We start from the raw sequence: 27,938 nt of genomic DNA, 5'->3' as shown, positions 1-27,938 counted from the left end.
TTCTTGGGTATGACGCTACAAGCTTGGCACACATGTATTTGGGGAGTTTCTCCCATTCTTCTCTGTTGTTCCTCTCAAGCTCTGTCAGGTTGGATAGGGAGCGTCGCTGCACAGCTATTTTCAGTTTGATTGGGTTCAAATCCGGGCTCTGACTGGGCCACTCAAGGACATTCAGAGAGGACATTCAGAGACCACTACTGCGTTTTCTTGGCTGTGTGCTTAGGGTCGTTGTCCTGTTGGAAGGAGAACCTTCGCTGCAGTCTGAGGTCCTGAGCACTCTGGAGCAAGTTTTCATCAAGGATCTCTCTGTACTTTGCTCCGTTAATCTTTGCCTCAATCCGGACTAGTCTCCCAGTCCCTGCTGCTTAAAAACACCCCCACAGCATGATGCTGCCACCACCATGCTTCACAGGGATGGTGCCAGGTTTCCTCCAGACGTGACACCTGGCATTCAGGTCAAAGAGTTCAATATTGGTTTCATCAGACCAGATAATCTTGTTTCTCATGGTCTAAGAGTATTTAGGTGCCAACTCCAAGCGGGCTGTCACGTGCTTCCGTCTGGCCACTCTACCATAAAGGACTGATTGGTGGAGTGCTGCAGAGATGGTTGTCCCTCTGGAAGGTTCTTCCATCTCCACAGTGGAACTCTAGAGCTCTGTCAGAGTGACCATTGGGTTCTTGGTCACCTCCCTGACCAAGGCCCTTCTTTCCCAATTGCTCATTGGTGTTTCCAGACTTCTTCCATTTAAGAATGATGGAGGCCACTGTGTTCTTGGGGACCTTCAATGCTGCATATTTTTTTTACCCATCCACAGATCTGGGCCTCGACACAATCCTGTCTCAGAGCTCTATGGACAATTCTTTCAACCTCATGGCTTGGTTTTTGCTCTGACATACACTGTCAACTGTGGTACCTTATAAATTGAATTGACCACAGGTGGAATCCAATCAAGTTGTAGAAACATCGCAAAGATGATCAATGGAAACAGGATGCACCTAAGCTCAATTTTGAGTCTCATAGCAATGGGTCTGAATACTTATTTCGTTTTTTAATTTGTAAGAAATGTATAAAAATGTATAAAAACCTGTTTTTGCTTTGTCATTACGGGGTATTGTGTGTAGATTGCTGAGGATTTTGATTTACTTAATCAATTTTAGAATGGATTAAGATAACAAAATTAGGAAAAAGTCAAGGGGTCTGAATACTTCCCAAAGGCACTGTATGTTCTTGCAATTTCTAGTGTATTAAATTTCAGATGTATATATGACAAGTAGTTTCTTAAACCATAGGATTCATGAGTTTCTACTCACCAATGTAACAACACATTGTGGTCAAAGACATAGTAACTTCGTTTTAGTCACGATTTGGTTTCCTATAAGTAAAAACACAGTTATGTTTTTGGCTATTACATTTTTATTAACTTATTTCCGGATATCTTCTACACTATCCACAATACACAATTTCTGAACATCATATGGAGGATTTCCTCTGTGCTAACGTGTTCGTATGCTAGCTCGGTAGCTAGCTCAAGCTGGCTAACGTGAGCCACTAACCATGCTAGCATGTATTTACATTCCAGACCAAGTGTTGACGGTGGTGAGCTACAATCCACCGATCACAGGAAATGGAATCTATCTATTTGGGATTTCCCTGACTCTCCAATGACCGGTGAAACACCCGCCCCCACCATGGTAGCTAACTCAGCCTTCACTCTTTCAAAAGTTTTACCGTTGGATGGGCCCAGCCATCAAGTCTCTGCTCTCTCTTTGCTTTGATCTGTGGTTATCTTTTAGTTGTGTTGTGTTAGTTGTATTCTAGCCGGTCTCCAGTAGTTGGGCTCTAGGTTGCCGACCATAACCATGGTGGTTGGCTAGGCTAGTTAGGCTAATAGCTAGTTAGTTAAATAGCTAAAGTTCGATGGCTGGCTAGCTTTCTGGCTAAGAAAATTGCATTTAGCTAACATTCTTTGATAACTGGTTAGATGCCATTATTAATTTCCAAAACTTTGGTTTACTTTAATGTAGCTGTAAACTAGGTGTTGATAGCAACTGGCTGACTTATGTAGTGCTAACATAACGTTAGCAGGCTGGTATGGCTAATGTTAGAATGCTAATTGGTTAGCAATCTTGCATGTTGATTTGTAACAGTAAATGTAGAAAGTACTGTATTTGCTTGTAATTTGGCTGAAAATGAAATTGAAACTAGTAGTCATGAGTGCAAACAATTTGGCTTAATTTGAAGTTATACATAGGAAGTTATTTCGGTTGAAATTTAGGCTGGCTTGTCAGTTCCTCCATTGTCACGCCCTGACCTTACATATCCTTTTTATTCACTATTTTGGTTAGGTCAGGGTGTGCCTATGGTGGGTAATCTAGTTTTTGCATTTCTATGTTGGCCTGGTATGGTTCCCAATCAGAGGCAGCTGTCTATCGTTGTCTCTGATTGGGGATCATATTTAGGCAGCCTTTTTCCACCTGTTGTTTGAGGGATCTTGTTTTCGTGTAGCTGCATGTGAGCAGCTATACACTGTATTGTTTTTGGTGAGTTGCATATTTATTAAACATGTTGAACTCTAAGTACGCTGTGCCTTGGTCCATTCATTCCAATGATCATGACATTCATATTACATCACCCCCCCCCCCCCCCCATTTGATTTTTAACTAAATGACTTCGGCATTCTTCGGAATTCTGGTTTTAAGTAATAACTAAAAAAAAAAGTGTAGCTTAAAACTTCTTCCATTATGAAGTAATTGGTAGCTCAACACTGCTGAAGATACAATAGTTGGCCATTTGAAAGATTGTAAATTGTACATTTATGAAGGGTCACTTACATTTGGAAATGTATGTACTAATACAGTAACAATAACAATATGTATGTCGATAACAATTATATTATGACAAAGTGGACATATCATGTTAGAGAATATGCGCAGTATGGCTAGGCTACCAGTGGAAAAATAACAGTGTAGGCTAAATTTGCCTCGAACATCTCCTCCCATACATTATCTGTTGATAGCAAATACAATAACATATGCAAAATGTTAGCGTAGTTTACTGTAATAAACTGGCAACACTCACAAATATGTTGAATGTGGAGATTGTGTGGAAAGAGGTGAGAAAATACTGTATGTCATTTTAGAGACGTGGTTTAATCTAACGCAAGAGAGCGCGGACCAATGAGTACCTTTTACGCGCTTCTCTAATACCTGCCTCTTTCATCCGCCTTCATACTCTCACAACTGGTGTCGAGCAACTGCCGTTCACATCTGGCGCCGCGTTGAATATTAGGGTTAACTCTTTAACTTTCTGATTTATTTCGAAAGGAGGCTGCCTTTTTAGATTTTGGTGGTTCTGAAAAAGCTGAAATGCATCAGAGTTTGGTTTGTCACAAATAGCGTAAGTGTGATCTTTATAGCCTGCTTTGCGATTTCCTTGGACTGTCTACACCACCATGCGTAAACAGAGCATGGTTCCGTTTGTAGATTTGATACATCCACATAGAATGAATATAAGTATGAAGTTACACTTTTTATAGTTCGATACAATGTCTAGAATGTCATTCGTATAAATGGTCCATCATCTATTCAGTTTAGAAATTAATGTCTGGTGGGACAGCCTACACGATAAAATGTTTCGTCATAGCACGAATCTTATTAGAAAAAGTTGATAATTCTACGACTAACATGACGCTTTGCCTTGAGATTCACTTTTCATTTTAACACGGCTTCCCGAGAAAAGATTATGTAATTCAAGTGTCCATAGTTCTTCACTGTGACAGATGACATGATGAATCATGCGTTTGTGCACTATATGTAAATTATCTTAGGTCATATAATAAGTGACATTTTCATATGATTTTGTCCACTTAACAAGTAACAGTTGGAAGGGGCTCTTGGGAAGGAAATTTGGGATATGGCATAAAGGCGCACAGCTCCATACTGAAGTGTTTAAGTTAGTCTGAAGGGAAATTTAAAAGACCTAAAAATACAGCGCTGGTTTCTTCTCCACAAAGAATCATTTGAACTTCCCACCGCAGAACGAGAGCGACATAAATAGTTCTGACATGTGGATGTAATTTCAGAAGAAGTAAAAAAAAATTAAAAAAAAACAGACATGCAGATAAACAAAGTGAGTGGGCTCAGTTTGAACGTATTACAGATTTAAAAAGAGGGAGGGAAAGCGAAGAGATTATAGTTATGATTTTACAAGCCACTATCAAGACCATAATGAGAGGACAGATAGAGTGAAAGATGACTTGCTCTTTTGAAGACAGTTTAAAGTAAATTAAGTCATTTTACTGAAGCATCAACTCAACCTTGCTTTCTGAAACGACTATTGGAGGTTCGGCATGGTTGTCTCAGGGATGGGCCCCCCTCTAGTGTTCCACAGTGTGGGCTTTATTTTCTTCAGCTTGGTCCTCAGTCACGTCTGTCTGGTAAGTTATTAATTTCATTATAGAACATGTTCTGCATGTCATTCTTGTATTTTACCACATGTGTAGGCAGCTCACCTTACAGCCTATTCAGTTGTAATAGGTTGAAGCTAGGCTATATATTTTTTAATAATTGTGACCTTCATTGAACATACCAGCCTATTGAAGCTGGAATTATGTTGACAGATGATCCACGATATGAATAAAACTGTCTAGAAAAATGTTTCTTCATAATGGAACAAATTAAACGGACACATTCCTTAACATCTCTTCCCATAGCACTTGTAGAGCAAGGATGTTTTGTTAGACATTGTACCTACAAAATTATATTCTGACCTATTCCACTGCCCTGCTCAGAGCATACTGTGGATGCATATACTTTTAGAAAAAAGGGTTCCAAAAGGGTTCTTCGGCTGTCCCCATTGTAGAGCCCTTTTTGGTTCCAAGTAGAACCATTTTTGATTCAAAGTATAACTATTTTGGGTTTCATGTAGAACCCTCTCGGGAATGGTTCTACCTGGAACCAAAAGGGTTCTACCTAGAACCAAAAAGGGTTCTCCTATGGGGACAGCCAAAGAATCCTTTTAGGTTCTAGATACCACCTTTTTTTCTAAGAGTGTACCCACCCACTCAGTGTATTGCATTCACTCAGGTACATAATGCTATGCAGTGCAATTTCCATGAATGAATGCTATTAAAGAACCTCATAAAATGTAGGCATTTACTTAATTATATGGGAAATTGTTTTACTACAGTAGACTATAATGTGTGTCATTTCAATTATGCATGAATCCTACTGAAGCCCCATCACACTGAGAGATAGAGTGCATGTGTTAAATCACTTTGCCAAGCCTAATCAATAGTAATGATGACATCTCTGTTCAACTATGTTGGATACAGTAACTGCATGTACATCATCAGGGGAGACAGAGAGAGTCTAAATACAAATGTAGGTTTTTACCATTCTTTGTATCCGGCATGGGTATTATATTAATGAAAACATGCATTCACATGTAATTTCAGTGTGGTGTTTTCCAAAGGAGAATGCTAGTGTACATGCACCGCATGGGGGCAAATCCTCATTAACATTTGATGTCTGTGTAATATCATGCTCATGTAGGTTTTCTCATGTTGATAGGAGATGCTAACTTATTAGTAAAGCCACAAGGTTGATGATGCTATTTTCAAAAGTCAGTATAACAGTAGCTCTACTCTGTAGACTACACAGTGGCTTTACCGACAGCAGTACAGGCAACTGCAAGTAGCACTGCTGGTCGTGGTTGTTCTGTGTTTTTTGGCTGAGTGTGTTGAGCGTTCAACAAGCAGTTTGCTGGGGCTGTGAGGTACAGTGCCTTTCCCTGGTGATGTGGTACATCACTGTGCCGCAGCACTGCTGGCATCATTGGTTTAGATGGCAGGGGGAAACAATTCTAACATAGCTAACTGCATTTATAGCTGATTCAACATTTGGTCGTTAAAGGCTGTGTCTGTAAATTTTGTTTACCCTTTCAGTTTTGATGTTTACCCTTTCAGTTTTGTTATTTTTCTCAAAAAAGTTATATTTAAGAGTTGTGTTTTTTATAGTATATGTCCAATGATGATATCCAGATAATTATGGAAAGACTTGAGTAAGTGAGGGATACACAGTATATTGAAAGCAGGTGCTTCCACACAGGCGTGGTTCTTCAGTTAATTAAGCAATCATGCTTAGGGTCATATATAAAAATGCTGGGCAGGCCATTATTTTGGCTACCATAGGATGACAATGCCCCCATCCGCAGTGCATGAGTGGTCACTGAATGGTTTGATGAGCATGAAAACGATGTAAATCATATGCCATGGCCGTCTCAGTTACCAGATCTCAACCCAATTGAACTCTTATGGGAGATTCTGGAGCGGCACCTGAGGCAGCATTTTCCACCAACCTGAACAAAATACCAAATTATGGAATTTATCTTGGAAGAATGTTGTCACATCCCTCCAATAGAGTTCCAGACACTTGTAAAATCTATGTCAAGATCATTGAAGCTGTTCTGGCTCATGGTGGCCCACCATCCGATTAAGACGCTTTATGTTGGTGTTTCCTTTATTTTAGCAGTTACCTGTAGATGTCCCCCAGTTTACGTAGGCTGAGTAATGAAGCACTAACATCTAACACCTATAACTATATTAAGAAAGTCTAAGTCCTATGTCAGTTAGTATGTATCCTTCCATTAAGCTATACTTCATTTGAAATACTTAAAAAATAAAATGTACATTGATATAAACTGATGGTGCTTGCTGTACAGAGGAAGGATCTTAATTTCAGTTTCAGGAAGCTATGTCGCACAACACTACTTCACAGGAGAGGCATTTCAATATATTTTTTGTTGTTGTTGATCAAAATGCGTTTTTTGGTAGAAATGCCTTCTGGAACTTGTGAACTTTCATGTGCCTTAATAACGAACTTGTATTCCATCTGTAAATACGAATAGAATTGTTAAGTTAGGAGCCTAGTTGGTTTAGCCATGGAAAAAGACAGGAACCTTACCACTAGCCATGATTAGCTGAGGTAATGGATGGGCTGGACATGCCGAGAGATGAGTTTGGATTGGTCTTCTATGTAGCATGCTTCTGTCTATAACGTGAGCTACTCAATATATGTTGATAGTCCTTTCTAACATGGTGTTTTTTGAAAGATTTAATTTAATATTAGCCATGGAGAAACATAATAGTTTTGCGTCTTTTCTCATCAACATTGATGCCCTGATGGGCTACTTTCTGCACACACCACGGTCAGTGTGAACCAAAGTGACTTGACTTAACGCTGGCCAAACAAGACGTAGCTACAAACAAAACGGAGTTAAATGGTTCCAGTCTGCTGTGAAGCATTCATCCATGTATACGGGTAAGAGTCTAGCTACATTTTCAGATTTTATACGTTTCTAATTATGTCAGAAAGTCATATTCATTGCAAGTTAAAGTGTACTGTTAGCTAGCATGTGTATGATCTGTGTCGTAATATTATTCTAATCAGAACTCCATTTGGATTGCTAGTTAGAGCCTAATGTAAGCCTGCTAACATTGAACCTAGTTGGTTAGCTTTAGCTACCTGCAGATTCATACTACAGCTATGACAATGTTTACATTGGTAGTAGTATGAGTTGGGATTATGCCGCTTCATTGTTTAGCCAGCTAGCTACATGTCTAAACAAGATACTTTGCCAGATGATTACATGAGCCATCAATTTAGCCAAGTGTGTCTGGTGGTGATTACGACCATCTATTGTATTTCATGAACGTGTGTACAGTACATGTCTAGACAATAGTGACCCATCCACTTAGCTAGATGTGGCTGGGAGGGTGGTTATAGCATTTCTTTCACATGACCCATTAATTTAGAAAAATGTGTCAGGTAAGCGTCATCTAATAGTTATAAAATATCCTGTGCATGTGACAAATACATTTAGATTTTATTTGATATAGTATGTGTTTACCAGAGACGATAATGTAAAGAACAACATGACCTGCACCAAAGTCAGATTAGGATATAGGCCAAGGACTAGATACATTGTATTTTTACATGGAGTTTTTCCTTACTGTAGGCTACTACTTTTACCACTTTTAGTCTTGAAATCTTTGATTTTTATCTCACTATTCACTCTTATTAGCACATGGCCTCACATGTGAATGCTTAAAGAGATGGGTGGGGCTAAGGCTTCAGAGGGTGTGAACGATGCTGAATGGGTGTAGACAAAGAATAACTCTCCAGTAGGTGTACCAAAACATTCAAGGGCAATTTTCTCAAAAGTGGGGTTACAAGTTTATCAACTTTCAAAGCATAATTATTTTCCCACTGTTCCTCAACTATTGTGCAAATATATTTCGTTTTCTAGCTCTGAGTCTCTACTTTTTCCCAATGTTAAAAACACAATTTCAAATTACATAGGACCGAATCCAGGTGGTAGGTCATATTTGATTAGTATTGTCATAGCAAAAGTATCCTGCAGCAAGAGGATTTGAGCATTTTGTCCATAATATTGCTTGATCGGTGTTTAGGGTATTAGCTGGATGAAAATGTGCTTCAAGAAAAGTGCAGTACTGTTAATAAAACCATGTGTTAACATTCTCAACAAAAATGTTATCAAATTAAGATCCTACATTGTCATTCTCTGCTTTTTATTAACCTTGACACTAATAGTTTAGTGCCAACTCACAGACATGGCCAACACACTGCTGCCTGCCTGGTAGGATTGTCTGTTATCAGACTGAGTGACTCAGACTCACTGGGTTATTGAATTTATTAAGAGGAAATGCTTCTTTCAGTAACCGCGGTCGGTGTGCATCGCCATCTAATTCCTACCTCATGACTGTGTTTTGGCTGTCTGATGACTTGCAAGTGTCATGTCTTCCTCCCAGAGTGAGAGTTAAACACATAAAGTATCTGTAAAACAGAAGTTAGCCATGTAGGATATGTGATTCAGTCAAGATGTTTATCCAAGAAGCAGCTTCATTGTAAGCACTAGTGACAGGGAAAAAACACTGTTACAATATATCGTATATTATCACTTTGACAATATCGCAACATTAATTTGGGGCTAGTTGGCTCTACCTCTTTTTAAACAGGGGGCCAATTTGTTTTCAGCACTTTTATTTCCATGCCTGATCAAAACGTGTTTTCTCATTGGTCTCTCTTGTCGCTCTGCAGCAGACATATCGTGAGCAATATGTTTGGAACATTGAATTGCAATAAAATCACAGTATCAAATCGTAATACATAAAGAATCGTGAGAATCACAATACAGATCATATTGGCACCTAAGTATTTGTGATAATATCGCATCGTGATGCCAATTCCCAGCCCTGGTAAACATGTTTATATACAGTGGGGCAAAAAGTATTTAGTCAGCCACCGATTGTGCAAGTTCTCCCACTTAAAAAGATGAGAGAGGCCTGTAATTGTCATCATAGGTACACTTCAACTATGACAGACAAAATGAGAGAAAATATGGTGGAAAATAAGTATTTGGTCAATAACAAAAGTTTATCTCAATACTTTGTTATATACCCTTTGTTGGCAATGACAGAGGTCAAACGTTTTCTGTAAGTCTTCACAAGGTTTTCACACACTGTTGCTGGTATTTTGGCCCATTCCTCCATGCATATCTCCTCTAGAGCAGTGATGTTTTGGGGCTGTTGCTGGGCAACACAGACTTTCAACTCCCTCCAAAGATTTTCTATGGGGTTGAGATCTGGAGACTGGCTAGGCCACTCCAGGACCTTGAAATGCTTCTTACGAAGCCACTCCTTCGTTGCCCGGGCGGTGTGTTTGGGATCATTGTCATGCTGAAAGACCCAGCCACGTTTCGTCTTCAATGCCCTTGCTGATGGAAGGAGGTTTTCACTCAAAATCTCACGATACATGGCCCCATTCATTATTTCCTTTACACGGGTCAGTCGTCCTTGTCCCTTTACAGAAAAACAGCCCCAAAGCATGATGTTTCCACCCCCATGCTTCACAGTAAGTATGGTGTTCTTTGGATGAGTTTTTACCAAAAAGTTATATTTTGGTTTCATCTGACCATATGACATTCTCCCAATCTTCTTCTGGATCATCCAAATGCTCTCTAGCAAACTTCAGACGGGCCTGGACATGTACTGGCTTTAGTGGGGGGACACGTCTGGCACTGCAGGATTTGAGTCCCTGGCGGTGTAGTGTGTTACTGATGGTAGGCTTTCTTACTTTGGTCCCAGCTCTCTGCAGGTCATTCACTAGGTCCCCCCGTGTGGTTCTGGGATTTTTGCTCACCGTTCTTGTGATCATTTTGACCCCACAGGGTGAGATCTTGCGTGGAGCCCCAGATCGAGGGAGATTATCAGTGGTCTTGTATGTCTTCCATTTCCTAATAATTGTTCCCACAGTTGATTTCTTCAAACCAAGCTGCTTACCTATTGCAGATTCAGTCTTCCAAGCCTGGTGCAGGTCTACAATTTTGTTTCTGGTGTCCTTTGACAGCTCTTTGTGCTTGGCCATAGTTTGGAGTGTGACTGTTTGAGGTTGTGGACAGGTGTCTTTTATACTGATAACAAGTTCAAACAGGTGCCATTAATACAGGTAACGAGTGGAGGACAGGGGAGCCTCTTAAAGAAGAAGTTACAGGTCTGTGAGAGCCAGAAATCTTGCTTGTTTGTAGGTGACCTAATACTTATTTTCCACCATAATTTGCAAATAAATAAATTAAAAATCCTACAATGTGATTTTCTGGATCTTTTTTCTCATTTTGTCTGTCATAGTTGAAGTGTACCTATGATGAAAATTACAGGCCTCTCTCATCTTTTTAAGTGCGAGAACTTGCACAATTGGTGGCTGACTAAATACTTTTTTGCCCCACTGTAGACTTGTACATAGACATTTTAACTGGTCAATGCTCATCCTATCACACTGCCAGTTGCAATTGAGGAGACATCAGTTAGTGTCTGTTGGAGAACACTTTGAATGTGTCTCAAGTTAACTGTTTTTGCTGTTTCAATAGATATGTAATTATTATTTACAACACAGTGTATATACCATGTATATTTCACAAAATAACACATAAGGCACTCAATTATTTCCCATGAAGTCAAAAGAACAGCTGTGAGTTAACAATAGGGGTTTGTTCCCCCTAGTTAAGTGTACCACAGGAGGTTGGTGGCACTTTAATTGGGGAGGAACATTTTGTGCTAACGGCTGGAGCGGAATTAGTGGAATGGTATTAAATACATCACACACAGGGTTTCCATGTGTTTGATGCCATTCCATTCCCTCTGTTCCAGCCATTATTATGAGTTGTCCTTCCCTCAGCAGCCTCCACTGAATTGTAGAGTAATTGAATGGTGATAACACTGATAGGATACAAAAGTACAATTATCTACTTACTACCTGCGTTTAGTCAAAACAATTAGCACCTGGCTTGTACCTGCTAACACACTGACCATTTAGTCAAAACAATTAGCACCTGGCTTGTACCTGCTAATATGCTGTTTGGACCACATTACTGTAAGTATTATTAAGCCCCTAAGCTCTTAAGTAAAGACCCATTTTCTCTGCTTGGAATATTGTTCCAATATGTTAGCTTGTGTGTCTTTCGATTCTACACTGAACAAAAACGTGAACGCAACATGTAAAATGTTGGTCCCATGTTTCATGAGCTGAAATAAAAGATCCCAGACATTTTCCATATACACAAAAAGCTTATTTTTCTAAAATGTTATGCACAAATGTGTTTACATCCCTGTTAGTGAGCATTTCTCCTTTGCCAAGATAATCCATCCACCTGAGAGTTGTGGCATATCAAGAAGCTGATTAAACAGCATGATTATTACACAGGTGCCCCTTATGCTTGGGACAATAAAAGGTCACTTTAAAATGTGCAGTTTTGTCACACAACACAATGTCACAGATAAATTGACTGATTTCCTTATATGAACTGTAACTCAGTAAAATCTTTGAAATTGTTGCATGAAGCGTTGATATTTTTGGTCAGTTTAGTCTAATAATCAACAAGGCAACAGTGAATGATGCAGCCTCCCCCCCACCCTTTTGGGCCATTTGAGATATGACTAACACATTTCAATGAATTACTATAGCTCCCACCTTGGGCCAATCAGTGTCATTTAAAAAAAGTTACGGATCTCTATGGCAAGATGCATCATGCACAAAAGTTTGCTGTCTGAGATATCGCGTGTGAATAACGGACGGACGGATGGAAATAGATCCACAGTCCCTTCCCCGATTTCATCGTGGGGGACAGCAATATCTGAGATCGATAGAGTGGAATGTTATCGCTAACCATGTTGTTATTACTGTTTTAGAGCCCTAGGCATGTCATATCCCTAGATGCTTTGGGTGAATATTAAAACACAAGCTGTGTTAAAAGTTGTTGCCAACATTTAACCCTTTCGGAATAAGTTACACAATACACTTGAGTGCTTGAGTGGTGAAATGGGATTCACTGTGCAGCGGATGTATGATGGACAGACATTGTTCCACAGTATTATCTGGTACTGGATTGGTTGTTGTCCTTTCAACTGAAGTAGGAAGGTAATGCAGTATCATCAGATGTGCACCACACAGACATCATTGTCTCATAGCTGTTTCACTCTTTATCATTATGTGTATACTGTAGGTCAGCTTTTAAGGTGCACGTAAAGTGTAGTTTTGGAAATGATTTTAATTGGTCAGAAGATTTCTCCCAGACAAAAAAACACAAATGGAGATCTCAAGTGCCTTGAAAATATCTTCCTCAGAGAGGAGAGAGCTTAATACATGTAATGATCATGCATCACTGATCATCCTTTGACCAGCATCAGTACAGGTACACAGATTGATTTCTACTGGAATTGCTGTAGTAAGACTTCCTGGTTGTTCTCTCTCTATTCTTTTAGAGATCTACAGAGGATGGCGATGTTAGGACAGTACTAGGTAATCTGTTGCACCATGTTTCTATGGATGCTACTGATAATAGCATCACTGTCTGCACATTCACAACAAGAATAGCTAGGCTTTTCTGTATACATTTGTATATTGTCATCAGACAGTCACCGTGGACAGTTTAGAACCTGGCGTTTCCATTTTGTGCATTAATTTCAAGGTAATGATGATTGCGATCAGACTTTTAAATTGATAGCTGGTAACCTTGCTGGCACTTGAGCATTTCTGAGGAAACCTGTTAGATAACCCTGAGTTGACAATGGATGTCACTGAGACAGAGGAGACCATTTTTGGTTCCAGGTAGATCCCGCCGTGGAAAGTTTTTTTTAAAGGGTTCTCTAGAGAGCTAGTGCTTTGTGCTTTTCTTTAGTTCTCTGTCATCATACAGGGTTATTTTTTATCTTTATTTAACTAGGCAAGTCAGTTAAGAACAAATTCTTATTTACAATGACGACCTAGGAACAGGGGCAGAACGACAGATTTAGCAACCTTTCAGTTACTGGCCTAACGCTCTAACCACTAGGCTACCTGCCACCCCATAATTATGTTGTGAATTATAGAAAAAACATTTTCCTGAATGTAAGATTATATAATAAGTGTACTAGAGACTGCCCTGGCTGGCACACAAATGTGTGTGTGTGTGCGTGTGTGCGTGTGTGTGTGCGTGTGTGTGTGCTGACAAAGTGAAGAGGACAGGAGGTAACGAAGTAGTCTTCAATCTGTATCTGTATAGCACTTTGTGACAATTTTACTGATGTAAAAATGGCTTTACAAAATACATTGGATTGATTGATTTAATCGGCATGGCCGATTAATTAGGTCCGATTTCAAGTTTTCATAACAATCGGTAATCTGCATTTTTGGATGCCTATTATGTCCGATTACATTGCAATCCACAAGAAGACTGCGTGGCAGGCTGACCACCTGTTTACGTGAGTGCAGCATCAAAAGGACCTGGTGGCTGCAAGGAACCAAGGTAAGTTGCTAGCTAGCATTAAACTTATCTCGTAAAAAACAATCAATCTTAACATAATCACTAGTTAGCTACACATGGTTGATGATATTACTAGTTTAACTAGCTTGTCCTGTGTTGCATATAGTCAATGCAGTGCCCGTTAATTTATCATTGAATCACAGCCTGCTTCAACTTCGCAAAACGGGTGATGATTTAACAAAAGTGCATTCGTGAAAAAGCACAATCGTTGCACCAATGTACCCAACCATAAACATCAATGCCTTTCATAAAATTAATACACAAGCATATTTTTTTAAACTTGCATATTTCGTTAAAAGAAATTCATGATAGCAGGCAATATTACTAGGGAAATTGTGTCACTTATCTTGCTTTCAGTGCAAGCCGAGTCAGGGTATATGCCGCAGTTTGGGCCGCCTGGCTCGTTGCGAACTGTGTGAAGACCATTTCTTAATTAACTTGCCAGATTTTTACATAATTATGACACAACATTGAAGGTTGTGCAATGGAACAGCAATATTTAGACTTATGGTTGCCACCCGTTCGATAAAATACGGAACGGTTGAGTGCATTTTTTTATTATATTAAGTTAAAATAAAAGTGTACATTGTTCATTCAGTATTGCTGTAATTGTCATTATTACAAATATATTTTTTAAAAATTGCCCGATTAATCGGTATCAGCTTTTTTTGGTCCTCCAATAATCTGTATCGGTAGATTGATTGATTGATTTAATGGATGTGACACTAAACACTTAATTCACAACCACACAGCCTAACATATTATGTCTTTAATGGTGCAATAGAAGCAATAAAGGTGGAGAAATGTAACCACTCTCAAATTCATAAACAGAGCTGTGGATGCAAGTACTGACCATCCATTATAGGTTCGGCCCTAATTTATGTATTCTCTGTCACCTGGAGCTGCATTGAAAATGATTCAGGAAAAAAAGGACAATGCCCAACGACTAGTCAGCCCTTCCCCCTCTGAGGGGCCAAAATGTATCACTCTGTTACAGTATCCAGAGGACTGACTATTGTGACCGAATAATGCTATAGTATCCATGTTTGATATCTATCTAAAACTTGTTCACTGAGGATAACTCTGATGCTATCTTTAAGGATGTATGATCTCCGTGGTTACTTGTAATACAGGGTGAATTCTCAATTACTCTATTATGCAAAAAGGTTTTATGGTCTTCTCAGGAATTCTGTCTTATGTACACTGGTCTCATCCCCACACAAGCACCTAGATGCTGTAACATTCTGTAAAACGTTTACAGGTTACTCTGTAAACTTGGTATTGTTTGATTGGTCAATTGTGGTTGGTTTTTGGTTAAAAGGTTACACCTTCAGATGTTATAAATGGAATGAAATGCCTTTGTTCTCTCTCTTATCCTGTAAATTAACCGTAGAGTCTATATTAGTGATGCACCGATATGGCATTTTTGACCGATACCGTATCCAATATTTTCCTTGCCAAAAAGACCTGATACCGATAACCGATATTTAATGGCCGAAATTTTAATGGCCTTTTAAGCATTCTAGTACAGTTAAATAGTTAACATACACATGGACACAGAGGTCTAAGGCACTGCATCTCAGTGCAAGAGGCGTCACTACAGTCTCTGGTTTGAATCCAGGCTGTATCACATCCGGCCGTGATTGGGAGTCCCATAGGGCAGCGCACAATTGGCCCAGCGTCGTCCGGGGTAGGCTATAGTTGTAAATAAGAATTTGTTCTTCACTGACTTGCCTAGTTAAATAAAGGTTACACACACACACCACACTGACCAAAAATATATTTTGATGGCATTTACACTACCTTTCAAAAGTTTGGGGTCACTTAGAAATGTCCTTGTTTTTGAAAGAAAAGCAAATATTTTTGTCCATTAAAATAACATAAAATTGATCAGAAATACAGTGTAGACATTGTTAATGTTGTAAATTACTATTGTAGCTGGAAACTGCATATTTTTTATGGAATATCTACATAGGCGTTCAGAGGCCCATTATCAGCAACCATCACTCCTGTGTTCAAATGGCACGTCGTGTTACTTTCAAATAGGTTCTTAAATTTTGAAGGCAAACTGCAAATTCCACTATTGTGCCTAATCCTTATTGTGGCTAGCTTCACAACACATAACAACGGTCAGGTCGAGCCTCACTAGCCAGATGAAGCTAGCTGACTGCTTATAACATTAGCTATGGGGAACAGAGTTAAGTAGCTGGCTAGCTTTTTATTTTCATGAACTGAAGTTCAATTTCAATAGGCGAGCAACAAGTGGCTACCTAGCCAATACTTACTCACAAGGATTACTAAATCATTGCGAAGAATAATGAAAATGACTGCAGTTTCTACTGGTTATTATTTTCAGGCTGGTTTTATTGGTGCCAGCTAGGTACCAAGCTAAAGCTAGCTAACTACCCCAGAAGTTGCCGTTGAACAAATAATGCTTCATTACCAACGTGGTATTGTTAACACATCGTTCGTGGCCGGTGTTAGCTTGTTTGCAGACTTTTTTGTACAGCTTTGATAGTGCTACTGATAGTAGTGGTGACACTTGGCTTGTACGTGCAAATTCAGAACACACAACATTCTATAATAGAACTGTGTTATTTGACGTGTCAAATTAAAAGCTTATTTAACGCGTCAAATAATGTTATTGTCAAATAGTGTTATTTGACATGTATTTTTTTTGACACGCAAAGACCCAAAGGCATTCCATAGTATGTCATGAAGCTAATAGCAGTGACTATATTACTGTATAACTCCGGTAGGGCAACAACTGAAAAATAGCGCAGTTGGTAACGTTAGTATGTACTGGGGCTCGACCAGTCGTGAAAGCCAACATCACCCACGACAGAGAACGGTTGATTGTCAAGGGCAATGAATTCCATTATCTTGGCATTAATGGATTTCGCCTTTGAGTTGTCTCGCTGAAATGTTCTTACTCTTTGAAATGACTGCTCGACTTGTTGACTGCTTGATCCACACAGCAGACATTGTAGGCTAGGTTAGGAATGCTGTGTTGCACGTGTAGCGCAACATTTCACGCGGCGTCATTACATCATGTACCTACGTTATATAGGTATGCATGTCAGCTTTGACAACGGTTTTGCACATCGGCGTTAAACTAGACATCGGGCAGATACCGCTGTTGGCATTTTTAGCGAATATCGGCCGATTCCGATAAGTTCACTGATGTATCGTGCATCCCTAATCTACAGTGGGTAGAACAAGTATTTGATACACTGCCGATTTTGCAGGTTTTCCATCTTACAAAGCATGTAGAGGTCTGTAATTTTTATCATAGGTACACTTTAACTGTGAGAGACGGAATCTAAAAAAAATCCAGAAAATCACATTGTATGATTTTTAAGTAATTAATTTGCATTTTATTGCATGACATAAGTATTTGATACATCAGAGAAGCAGAACTTAATATTTGGTACAGAAACCTTTGTTTGCAATTACAGACATCATATGTTTCCTGTAGTTCTTGACAAGTTTTGCACACACTGCAGCAGGGATTTTGGCCCACTCCTCCATACAGACCTTCTCCGGATCCTTCAGGTTTCGGGGCTGTCGCTGGGCAATACGGACTTTCAGCTCCCTCCAAAGATTTTCTATTGGGTTCAGGTCTGGAGACTGGCTAGGCCACTCCAGGACCTTGAGATGCTTCTTACGGAGCCACTCCTTAGTTGCCCTGGCTGTGCGTTTCGGGTCGTTGTCATGCTGGAAGACCCAGCCACGACCCATCTTCAATGCTCTTACTGAGGGAAGGAGGTTGTTGGCCAAGATCTCACAATACATGGCCCCATCCATCCTCCCCTCAATACGGTGCAGTCGTCCTGTCCCCTTTGCAGAAAAGCATCCCCAAAGAATGATGTTTCCACCTCCATGTTTCACGGTTGGGATGGTGTTCTTGGTGTTGTACTCATCCTTCTTCTTCCACCAAACACGGCGAGTGGAGTTTAGACCAAAAAGCTATTTTTTTTTCTCATCAGACCACATGACCTTCTCCCATTCCTCCTCTGGATCATGCAGATGGTCATTGGCAAACTTCAGACGGGCCTGGACATGTGCTGGCTTGAGCAGGGGCACCTTACATGTGCTGCAGGATTTTAATCCATGACGGCGTAGAGTGTTACTAATGGTTTTCTTTGAGACTGTGGTCCCAGCTCTCTTCAGGTCATTGACCAGGTCCTGCCGTGTAGTTCTGGGCTGATCCCTCACCTTCCTCATGATCATTGATGCCCCACGAGGTGAGATCTTGCATGGAGTCCCAGACCGAGGGTGATTGACCGTCATCTTTAACTTCTTCCATTTTCTAATAATTGCCCCAACAATTGTTGCCTTCTCACCAAGCTGCTTGCCTATTGTCCTGTAGCCCATCCCAGCCTTGTGCAGGTCTACAATTTTATCCCCAATGTCCTTACACGGCTCCCTGGTCTTGGCCATTGTGGAGAGGTTGGAGTCTGTTTGATTGAGTGTGTGGACAGGTGTCTTTTATACAGGTAATGAGTTCAAACAGGTGCAGTTAATACAGGTAATGAGTGGAGAACAGGAGGGCTTCTTAAAGAAAAACTAACAAGTCTGTGAGAGCCGGAATTCTTACTGGTTGGTAGGTGATCAAATACTTATGTCATGCAATAAAATGCAAATGAATTACTTAAAAATCATACAATGTGATTCTCTGGATTTTTGTTTTATATTCCGTCTCTCACAGTTGAAGTGTACCTATGATAAAAATCGCAGACCTCTACATGCTTTGTAAGTAGGAAAACCTGCAAAATCGGCAGTGTATCAAATACTTGTTCTCCCCACTGTATATGCTTGAAATAATGCCTTGTAATGCTTGTTAAAGGGGTAATCCACCCTAAACCACTAAATCATGTTATTAACAGTGTAAACACTGTTAAATAACAATAATATGTGAGAACAATATTTTTTTGTGAACAAATGTATAATTTTGTTGTGATAACAAGATTGGTAGAAACTTGCATTTTTTTTGTGAAATCTGTTGCAGCTCAAGTCTACTTATTCCCCCAAATGCAATGGTCCCATATTGCTCAGTTGGTAGAGCATGTCGATTGCAACACCAGGGTTGTGGATTTGATCGATGGAACAGTAGTGGAGAGGGTAGTAAGTTTTATGTTCCTCGGCGTACACATCACAGACAAACTGAATTGGTCCACCCACACAGACAGCATCGTGAAGAAGGCGCAGCAACGCCTCTTCAACCTCAGGAGGCTGAAGAAATTCGGCTTGTCACCAAAAGCACTCACAAACTTATACAGATGCACAATCGAGAGCATCCTGTCGGGCTGTATCACCGACTGGTACGGCAACTGCTCCGCCCACAACCGTAAGGCTCTCCAGAGGGTAGTGAGGTCTGCACAACGCATCACCGGGGGCAAACTACCTGCCCTCCAGGACACCTACACCACCCGATGTCACAGGAAGGCCACAAAGATCATCAAGGACAACAACCACCCGAACCACTGCCTGTTCACCCCGCTATCATCCAGAAGGCGAGGTCAGTACAGGTGCATCAAAGCTGGGACCGAGAGCTTCTATCTCAAGGCCATCAGACTGTTAAACAGCCACCACTAACATTGAGTGGCTGCTGCCAACACACTGACTCAACTCCAGCCACTTTAATAATAGGAATTGATGGGAAATTATGTAAAATATATCACTAGCCACTTTAAACAATGCTACCTAATATAATGTTTACATACCCTACATTATTCATCTCATATGTATACATATATACTGTACTCTATCATCTACTGCATCTTTATGTAATACATGTATCACTAGCCACTTTAACTATGCCACTTTGTTTACATACTCATCTCATATGTATATACTGTACTCAATACCATCTTCTGTATCTTGCCTATGCCGCTCTGTACCATCACTCATTCATATATCTTTATGTACATATTCTTTATCCCTTTACACTTGTGTGTATAAGGTAGTAGTTTTTGGAATTGTTAGCTAGATTACTTGTTGGTTATTACTGCATTGTCGGAACTAGAAGCACAAGCATTTCGCTACACCCGCATTAACATCTGCTAACCATGTGTATGTGACAAATAAAATTTGATTTGATTTTGATTTGATTCCCACAGGGTATGAAAATGTATGCTCTCACTAGTGCAAGTTGTTCTGGATAAGAGCCTCTGTTAAATTACTAAAACGTAAATGCAATGTTCTTTATTTCGGCTAGCTAGAAAACATAGCTACATACAATAATCCCAAAGTTAATATCAGCATGTGAAGGAAAAATCTAGCTGTAAAATCTCTAAACAAACTGCGCTATCAATTCAAGAGTCTTGCAGTTTTTCTCTACCGAGAGCAGCATTATGTTGCTTTCACACAGAGACAGTTTTGAGGACATGTGAACTCCATTTGAATCGGATTGTATGATGATTAGCTTAGCAACTGCATGATGCAAGCATGACAACATGAATGCGATTGGTCGACAGTCAGTTGGGTGGGGCGTTTCTCCATTCATTGCGCAATGAGATTCCTCCTATCTCCTCCTGTAATAGCTCTGTTTCCTACAGACACGGCAAATTGCGTCATGGTTCTTGAAGTAGGAACAGAGGTTAATAATTTGGGACACTGTTTAAATTGAGCACATCTACGGGAAGTCTATGCTTTGTAATGACGATATAAACTGATGGATGTGTTTTAAACATTTATGGCCATCCATATTGGCTGATTTGACAATCTGGAATGCAGGTCATTGTTTTTAAAGCGTTATGAAATGCGATAGTTTGTAATCCCCTCTCTCCAGTTTCAAGAATTATGTAGTTTCTACACAATTTCCTGATTTTCACAGGCGGACCACTTAGAAGTTAAACCATGGGGATTTTTTTTTACCCAGAGATAGAACATAGGCTTTCAACAAATTGACAGGAGTTTCATGATTTTTATTTCTGTGGGTGGATTATCCCTTTAATGCTTGTAACTTAATCTTCATGCCTTGTATGTGAATCCATTCATTCTTACAAAGTAATTAAATAGACTTGTATTTACAATTCCACTCTCAGACATTTCTTGATGGCCTATTACTGTAACTCAACTATAATGTTTCTGCATATTGCTGATTATATTTATGGAGTCAGATAAACATTTTAATACGCTAATAGGCTAATTGCTTAGTCTGGGGCGGCAGGGTAGCCTAGTGGTTAGAGCGTTGGACTAGCAACCCTAACCCTAACCCCCGAGCTGACAAGGTACAAATCTGTCGTTCTGCCCCTGAACAGGCAGTTAACCCACTGTTCCTAGGCCGTCATTGAAAATAAGAATTTGTTCTTAACTGACTTGCCTAGTTAAATAAAGGTAAATAAATAAAAGTCTTAGTACGAGTCACATGTGAAGTAGATATACTGTATATACACATATCAAATATTATTACTGTACACTACACAATGATATAAAAAGTATAGTTTTAACCATGTTTTGAGGCTGCATTGTTTTTGTTCAGATTTTATTCGTTTACAAAAGTTGTAGTAAAACCAGCTAATATTTGGGGTTCTGATAGGGTACGACAGTTGAACAAAGCTTATCAGGCATTTATAAGTTATATTATTCAAGAATCAATGGGCACATATTCTTATTTATTAGTCCAAAAATGTATGTAGTAACTGCTGATTGCCCCTTTAAGGGTAAATGTTAATTATTAGTCAACATAAAGTTTATAAATAATTAATAAATATTTATAGCTGAAATTGTGTGATCATCATTGGGTGCTTGCCTAAAAGTGATTGTATGTATTGAGAGTTAGTTGTTGACAGATTAGAAGCATACAGTGTTTATGAAGATCTTACTGTAAGATTGAAGGCCCATTCTTGGGTTGGAGAGGAGGACATTTCTTATAGGTGTGAGAAAGTCACCCACAGTCGTCATTGCCTGGTCTCTTGGAAACGCGAGTTTATGTGATTCCTGGGATGAACTTTAGATTCCTCACACACAAGTACACTTTTATGGGGTTAAGCACTCCTTAGACATGGTTATACAAAACATCTTAGATAACAAAAAAATATATATATTTTTTTACTGTTCATTCCTTTTCTTAAAGGGAAATTCTTGGTGTTTGTTTCATTACTCCACTGTTGATTCAGTCTCGAATTGATTTCAGTCAGCTATCAAGTTTTCAAGAAATATAATTAGCAAAGTACAGAAAGTGTCACAGCATGATGCGTTTTGCAAATGAGTTGCATTTTCCTTTAATGTTTGTAATTCTTTATTAAGAAATGTATCCTCAGCTCTCACACAATTGTTGTTTTTTATGTTGACTCACACATAGCAGGGCTTTTGAGAAGGCCCCTGACTCAGTCTCATAACAGACCTGTTAATAGTCAAGTCTTCAGTTTCCTTGGCATGGTAAGGTTATACCATGGCTGTGTTTGACTCAGGAAAGAGCTTGTTTTCTTGACTTCCCTTGACCTTCTCTTTTTTTCTCAACTTTTCCATTTAAAGAATGCAGGAGTGTGAGTAACTCAATGCCACTTTTACACCCCACTGAAAAAGTTACACCACTAACACAGATATTTTAATGATGTCTCTCTCTTTGCCGTAGTACTTTTGGAGGGTCTCTCTAATAATCTTTCTAGCAAAGATAAACCTGTTATTTGGGGTTTTGAAGGGACCATTTTTACAGTATATTTATTGACATTTCTTGACAGGATTACTCATGGCACCATACCATATTTTGGGTAACTGACTAAATTCATATATTTTATTACAGTACATTTTGGAGAAATGTTGTTGCTGAAACCAGTACAGAAAGAATAGTGCTGATGGTGTTTACCTACCAGAAAGTAAGGTCACAAAACTGCTCCCACATTGTCTTGTATTTCCAACACCACTGACTGCATTGCACATAATTATGTTAAATCATCCCTGTTCTAATATTCAACATTCCCAAAATCATAGCACGCTGCATAGGTGCATTTTAAGAAGTTAATACCCAAATCATAGTTTGAACATCATGAATTTAAAGCCCAGGAAGGGCCACCATCTTTATTAATACCTGTATGAAGAGCCAGGAGTATGTGAACAGGTATATAGTGAATATGACTGGACTGGTCTTTTGTACAGACAACCTATTGGAGGTATAGAAATAAATAGGTAAAGAAATGAAAAGAGTGGTTTTGTCACATGGGCAGTTGCCGTGTTTCAAAAGAATAACAAGAGACAAAATGTATATGTGGGGCTGGTTATCTCTGAAGCTGTAAATGTGTGTGTCAATGGTTTAACTAACTTGTAGGAATTATCACTCTTTCAATGTGAATATTTGTGTCATTTAGCAGACATTCTTATCCGGAGTGACTTACAGGAGCAAAGGTTAAGTGCCTTGCTCAAGGGCACATCAACCAAATGTTCACATAATCAACTTGGGTATTCGAACCAGTGGGGCCAGTAACCGAATCCAACTCGCTTAACCGCTAGGTAACCTGCCACCCAATATTAGATATCCTAGATATCCTGTCTTCATGATCCAGGATTAATTGATCGTAAATTGTTTCGAAGATGCCTATGAACAGTGTTATTTTGTTTTACAACATGAAACAAAACAATATTACATTTTGTATTAGACCATGAAATAAACCATGTTTGATGAGTTGTTAATAATCACTAAGCTAATGTCTTGTCCTGTGGGGCTCTTCTTCCCTCTACCTAGCTACTGGATGAAAATGCTGCGATAGATTTCTAGAATTCCATGTGGTGTGCATTCCATAACTCCCAGGGTACCTCAATTGCGTGTTCTTAGCCATGTTGCTGCCTTCCACATTGACATAAAGTCCTGCAACGCCCTCCCCCACCGGCAGCGCAAGGGATAACATTTCAAACACATAGGAGAACCTATGACATATTATGACATAGCCTCCCACCCCCAGCCCTCGTCACAACATCAAATGGGCTTTCACAGAATCCATTTCTCAGATCAATGCAGCACCTGAGATCTGTGGTTACTAGGAATTCTCCTCAGTTCTGATCCAGTTGTTGTTGATGTGATTTGAAGGCAGCTCTAGTTTTGGGCAGGTCTAACCCGCTTTCCTTGGCTGGCACATGGCTTATATGCAGAGAGGAGGGAGCATTTCTTAAAAGGACCTTTATTAGTTTCATTGCGAACCTCTGGGGTTTATGGGTTAGTAAGTATGCAGTTCACAGCTCCCAGATTTTCCAGCAAAGAGTAAGAACAGCACATTACAGATCCAAGCCAATTCAAATTAAGATAACAGTGAGAGGCCTTGCCTGGATTGCTGCAGTAGCGCAATTGCATTTAGCACATGATCCAAAGTGAAAAGGAAATATACAAGCTGTTGCTAAGCTCACAGGCTGATGATCCATGTTTTTGTCTAGGGAATATATTGTAATTTCTTGAGTAAAATGGTACTTACATAGCATTGTGTTCACAATATGAATGATGTGGATGGTGCATTGCATCAGTGTTAATTTTGGAAGCTATTTTTGTTTTCGTCTTAGTTTTAACTTTAAAATGCAATTTAGTCTTAGTCACATTTGAGTGATTTCATCCTCTGTTTGTTTTGTCTAGTTTTAGTCACAGCCATTTTAGTCACATACTATTAAATATGAAATATTCAGGCTACCTCTACCTCTAACCTACTATCCCATCATATACATTAACTGGCAACATTGATATTGTGGCAGATTGTAACCAATGACAGCCATAATTAACCATATAGGCTACAAAGACTTAATCCCCATCATAGCCGTCAAGGGGGGGGGGGGGGGGGGGGGGGGTAAATAACAGTGGTTTCCTTGAAAAGGGGAGAATTTGAGCTTTGCAAAAATGCCAGAAGTATGAAATATTCTGCATGCATGCTTAGGATTGGACAAAACAGATGAAAAGGAGCTTCACGTGAAATGAACTGTCCATTAGACTCGCATGGAATTCTTGTCTTGTCACATTTTCGCAGTCTAAAAAAAGTCATTTGTAATAGTTTTTCCACGGAATCTCATCTCATTATCGTCATAGTTTAAGTCAGGAAAAGTAGGTTGTTGACGAGTATTTTTCGTCATGACAAAATGAACAATACATGAAAAAAGGTCAAAACAGAACTTGAAGTGCTCCTTCTCTTTGTGGAAGACACATTAACCCATTGACAATGAAGAGAGCAATCGAAGAGAGCAACCACTTGTGAAGCACATAGGTTTGAAAAGAGATGTGGAGATATTCAGTGCATTCGGGAAAGTATTCAGACCCCTTGACTTTTTCCACATTTTGTTACGTTACAGCCTTATTCTAAAGTTGATTACATTTTTGTTTTTTCCTCATAAATCTACACACAATACCTCATAATGACAAAGTGAAAACATAAATACCTTATTTACATAAGTATTCATACCCTTTACTATGAGACTCAAAATTGAGCTCAGGTGCATCATGTTTCCATTGATCATCCTTGAGATATTTTTACAACTTGATGGAAGTCCACCTGTGGTAACTTCAATTGATTGGACATGATTTAGATATGACATGTCAGAGAAAGAAACAGGAAGGAATTGTCCATAGAGCTCCGAGACAGGATTGTGTTGAGACACAGATCTGGGGAAGTGTACCAAAACATTTCTGCAGCATTGAAGGTCCCCAAGAACACAGTGGCCTCCATCATTCTTAAATTGAAGGAGTTTAGAACCACCAAGACTCTTCCCAGAGCTGGCCGCCCGGTCAAACTGAGCAATCAGGGGAGAAGGGACTTGGACAGGGAGGTGACCAAGAACCCAATTGTCACTCTGACAGAGCTCAAGAGTTCCTCTGTGGTGATGGGAGAACCTTCCAGAAGGACAACCATCTCTGCAGCACTCCACCAATCAGGCCTTTATGGTAGAGTGGGCAGACGGAAGCCACTCCTCAGTAAAAGGCACTTGACAGCCCGCTTGGAGTTTGCCAAAAGGCACCTAAAGGACTCTCAGACCATGAGAAACAAGACTCACAGGTCTGATGAAACCAAGATTGAACTCTTTGGCCTGAATGCCAAGTGTCACGTCTGGAGGAAACCTGGCACCATCCCTACTAGAGGTCGACCGATTAATCGGAATCGCAGATTAATTAGGGCCGATTTCAAGTTTTCATAACAATCGGAAATGGTTATTTTTGGATGCCGATTTTGACGATTTTTAATATTTTTATTACAACTTTATTTAATGAGGCAAGTCAGTTAAGAACACATTCTTATTTTCAATGACGGCCTAGGAACGGTGGGTTAACTGCGTTGTTCAGGGGCCGAACGACAGATTTTTTACCTTGTCAGCTCAGGGATTCAATCTTGCAACCTTACAGTTAACTAGTCCAATGCTCTAACCACCTGCCTCACGAGGAGCTTGCCTGTTACGTGAATGCAGTAAGAAGCCAAGGTAAGCTGCTAGCTAGCATTAAACTTATCTTATAAAAACCAATCAATCAATCATAATCACTAGTTATAACTACACATGGTTGATGATATTACTAGTTTATCTAGCGTGTCCTGCGTTGTATTTAATCGATGCGGTGCGCATTCGCGAAGAAGGACTGTCGTTGCTCCAACTTGTACCTAATCATAAACATCAATGCCTTTCTTAAAATCAATACACAGAAGTATATATTTTGAAACCTGCATATTTATCTAAAAGAAAGGTTAGCAGGCAATATTAACCAGGTGAAATTGTGTCACTTCTCTTGCTTTCATTGCGCAGGGTATATGGGTATATGCAACAGTTTGGGCCACCTGGCTCATTGCAAAATTGTACATAATTATGACATAACATTGAAGGTTGTGCAGTGTAACAGCAATATGTAGACTTATGGATGCCATCTGTTAGATAAAACACGGAACGGTTCTGTATTTTACTGAAAGAATAAACGTCTTGTTTTCTAAATTATAGTTTCCGGATTCGACCATATTAATGAGTTAAGACTCGTATTAATGTGTGTTATTATGTTATAATTAAGTCTATGATTTGATAGAGCAGTCTGACTGAGCGATGGTTGGCACCAGCAGGCTCATAAGCATTCATTCAAACAGCACTTTCGTGCGTTTTGCCAGCAGCTCTTCGCAATGCTTCAAGCATTGCGCTGTTTATGACTTAAAGCCTATCAACCCCCGAGATTAGGCTGGTGCAACCGATGTGAAATGGCTAGCTGGTTAGCGGGGTGCGCGCTAATAGCGTTTCAAACGTCACTCACTCTGAGACTTGGAGTAGTTGTTCCCCTTGCTCTGCATGGGTAACGCTGCTTCGAGGGTGGCTGTTGTCGATGTGTTCCTGGTTCGAGCCCAGGTAGCCCAGGAGAGGGATGGAAGCTATACTGTTACACTGTTACACTGGCAATACTAAAGTGCCTATAAGAACATCCTAATAGTCAAAGGTATATGAAATACAAATCGTATAGAGAAATAGTCCTATAATTCCTATAATAACTACAACCTAAAACTTTTTACCTGGGAATATTGAAGACTCATGTTAAAATGAACCACCAGCTTTCATATGTTCTCATGTTCTGAGCAAGGAACTTAAACGTTAGCTTTCTTACATGGCACATATTGCACTTTTACTTTCTTCTCCAACACTTTGTTTTTGCATTATTCAAACCAAATTGAACATGTTTCATTATTTATTTGAGGCTAAATTGATTTCATTGATGTATTATATTAAGTTAAAATAAGTGTTCATTCAGTATTGTTGTAATTGTCATTATTACAAATAAATAAATAAAAATCGTCCGATTAATCGGTATCGGCTTTTTTGGGTCCTCCAATAATCGGTATCGGCTTTGAAAAATCATAATCGGTCGACCTCTAATCCCTACGGTGATGCATGATGGTGGCAACATCATGCTGTGGGGATGTTTTTCAGCTGCAGGGACTGGATCACTAGTCATTTTAAACAATGCCACTTTAAATAATGCCACTTTAATAGTGTTTACATATCTTACATTACTCATATCATATGTATATACTGTATTTTATACCATCTATTTTACCTTGCCTATGCCGCTTGGCCATCTTTCATCCATATATTTATATGTACATATTCTCATTCACCCCTTTAGGTTTGT

At 39.5% G+C, this 27,938-nt stretch overlaps 1 protein-coding gene across 2 annotated transcripts in view; it reads left to right on the top strand.

The window, feature by feature from the left end:
* The first annotated feature begins 3,228 nt into the window (after positions 1–3,228).
* Positions 3,229–27,938, top strand: part of LOC110530495 (parathyroid hormone/parathyroid hormone-related peptide receptor) — a 68,598-nt gene continuing 43,888 nt past the window's right edge. The window contains exon 1 of one of the 2 annotated variants that reach the window (XM_021613634.3): positions 3,229–4,436. In XM_021613634.3, coding sequence (XP_021469309.2) covers positions 4,350–4,436 — 87 coding nt within the window. In that variant the 5' untranslated portion in view covers positions 3,229–4,349. The remainder of the gene's footprint in view (positions 4,437–27,938) is intronic. The other variant, XM_090182561.1, reaches the window with a different exon arrangement.

This window comes from Oncorhynchus mykiss, chromosome 8, assembly GCF_057628025.1.
Source record: "Oncorhynchus mykiss isolate SJ-2025 chromosome 8, ASM5762802v1, whole genome shotgun sequence".
NCBI lineage: Eukaryota > Metazoa > Chordata > Actinopteri > Salmoniformes > Salmonidae > Oncorhynchus > Oncorhynchus mykiss.
Note: the sequence above shows the minus strand (reverse complement) of the source record. Positions and strands in the feature narration are given on the sequence as shown.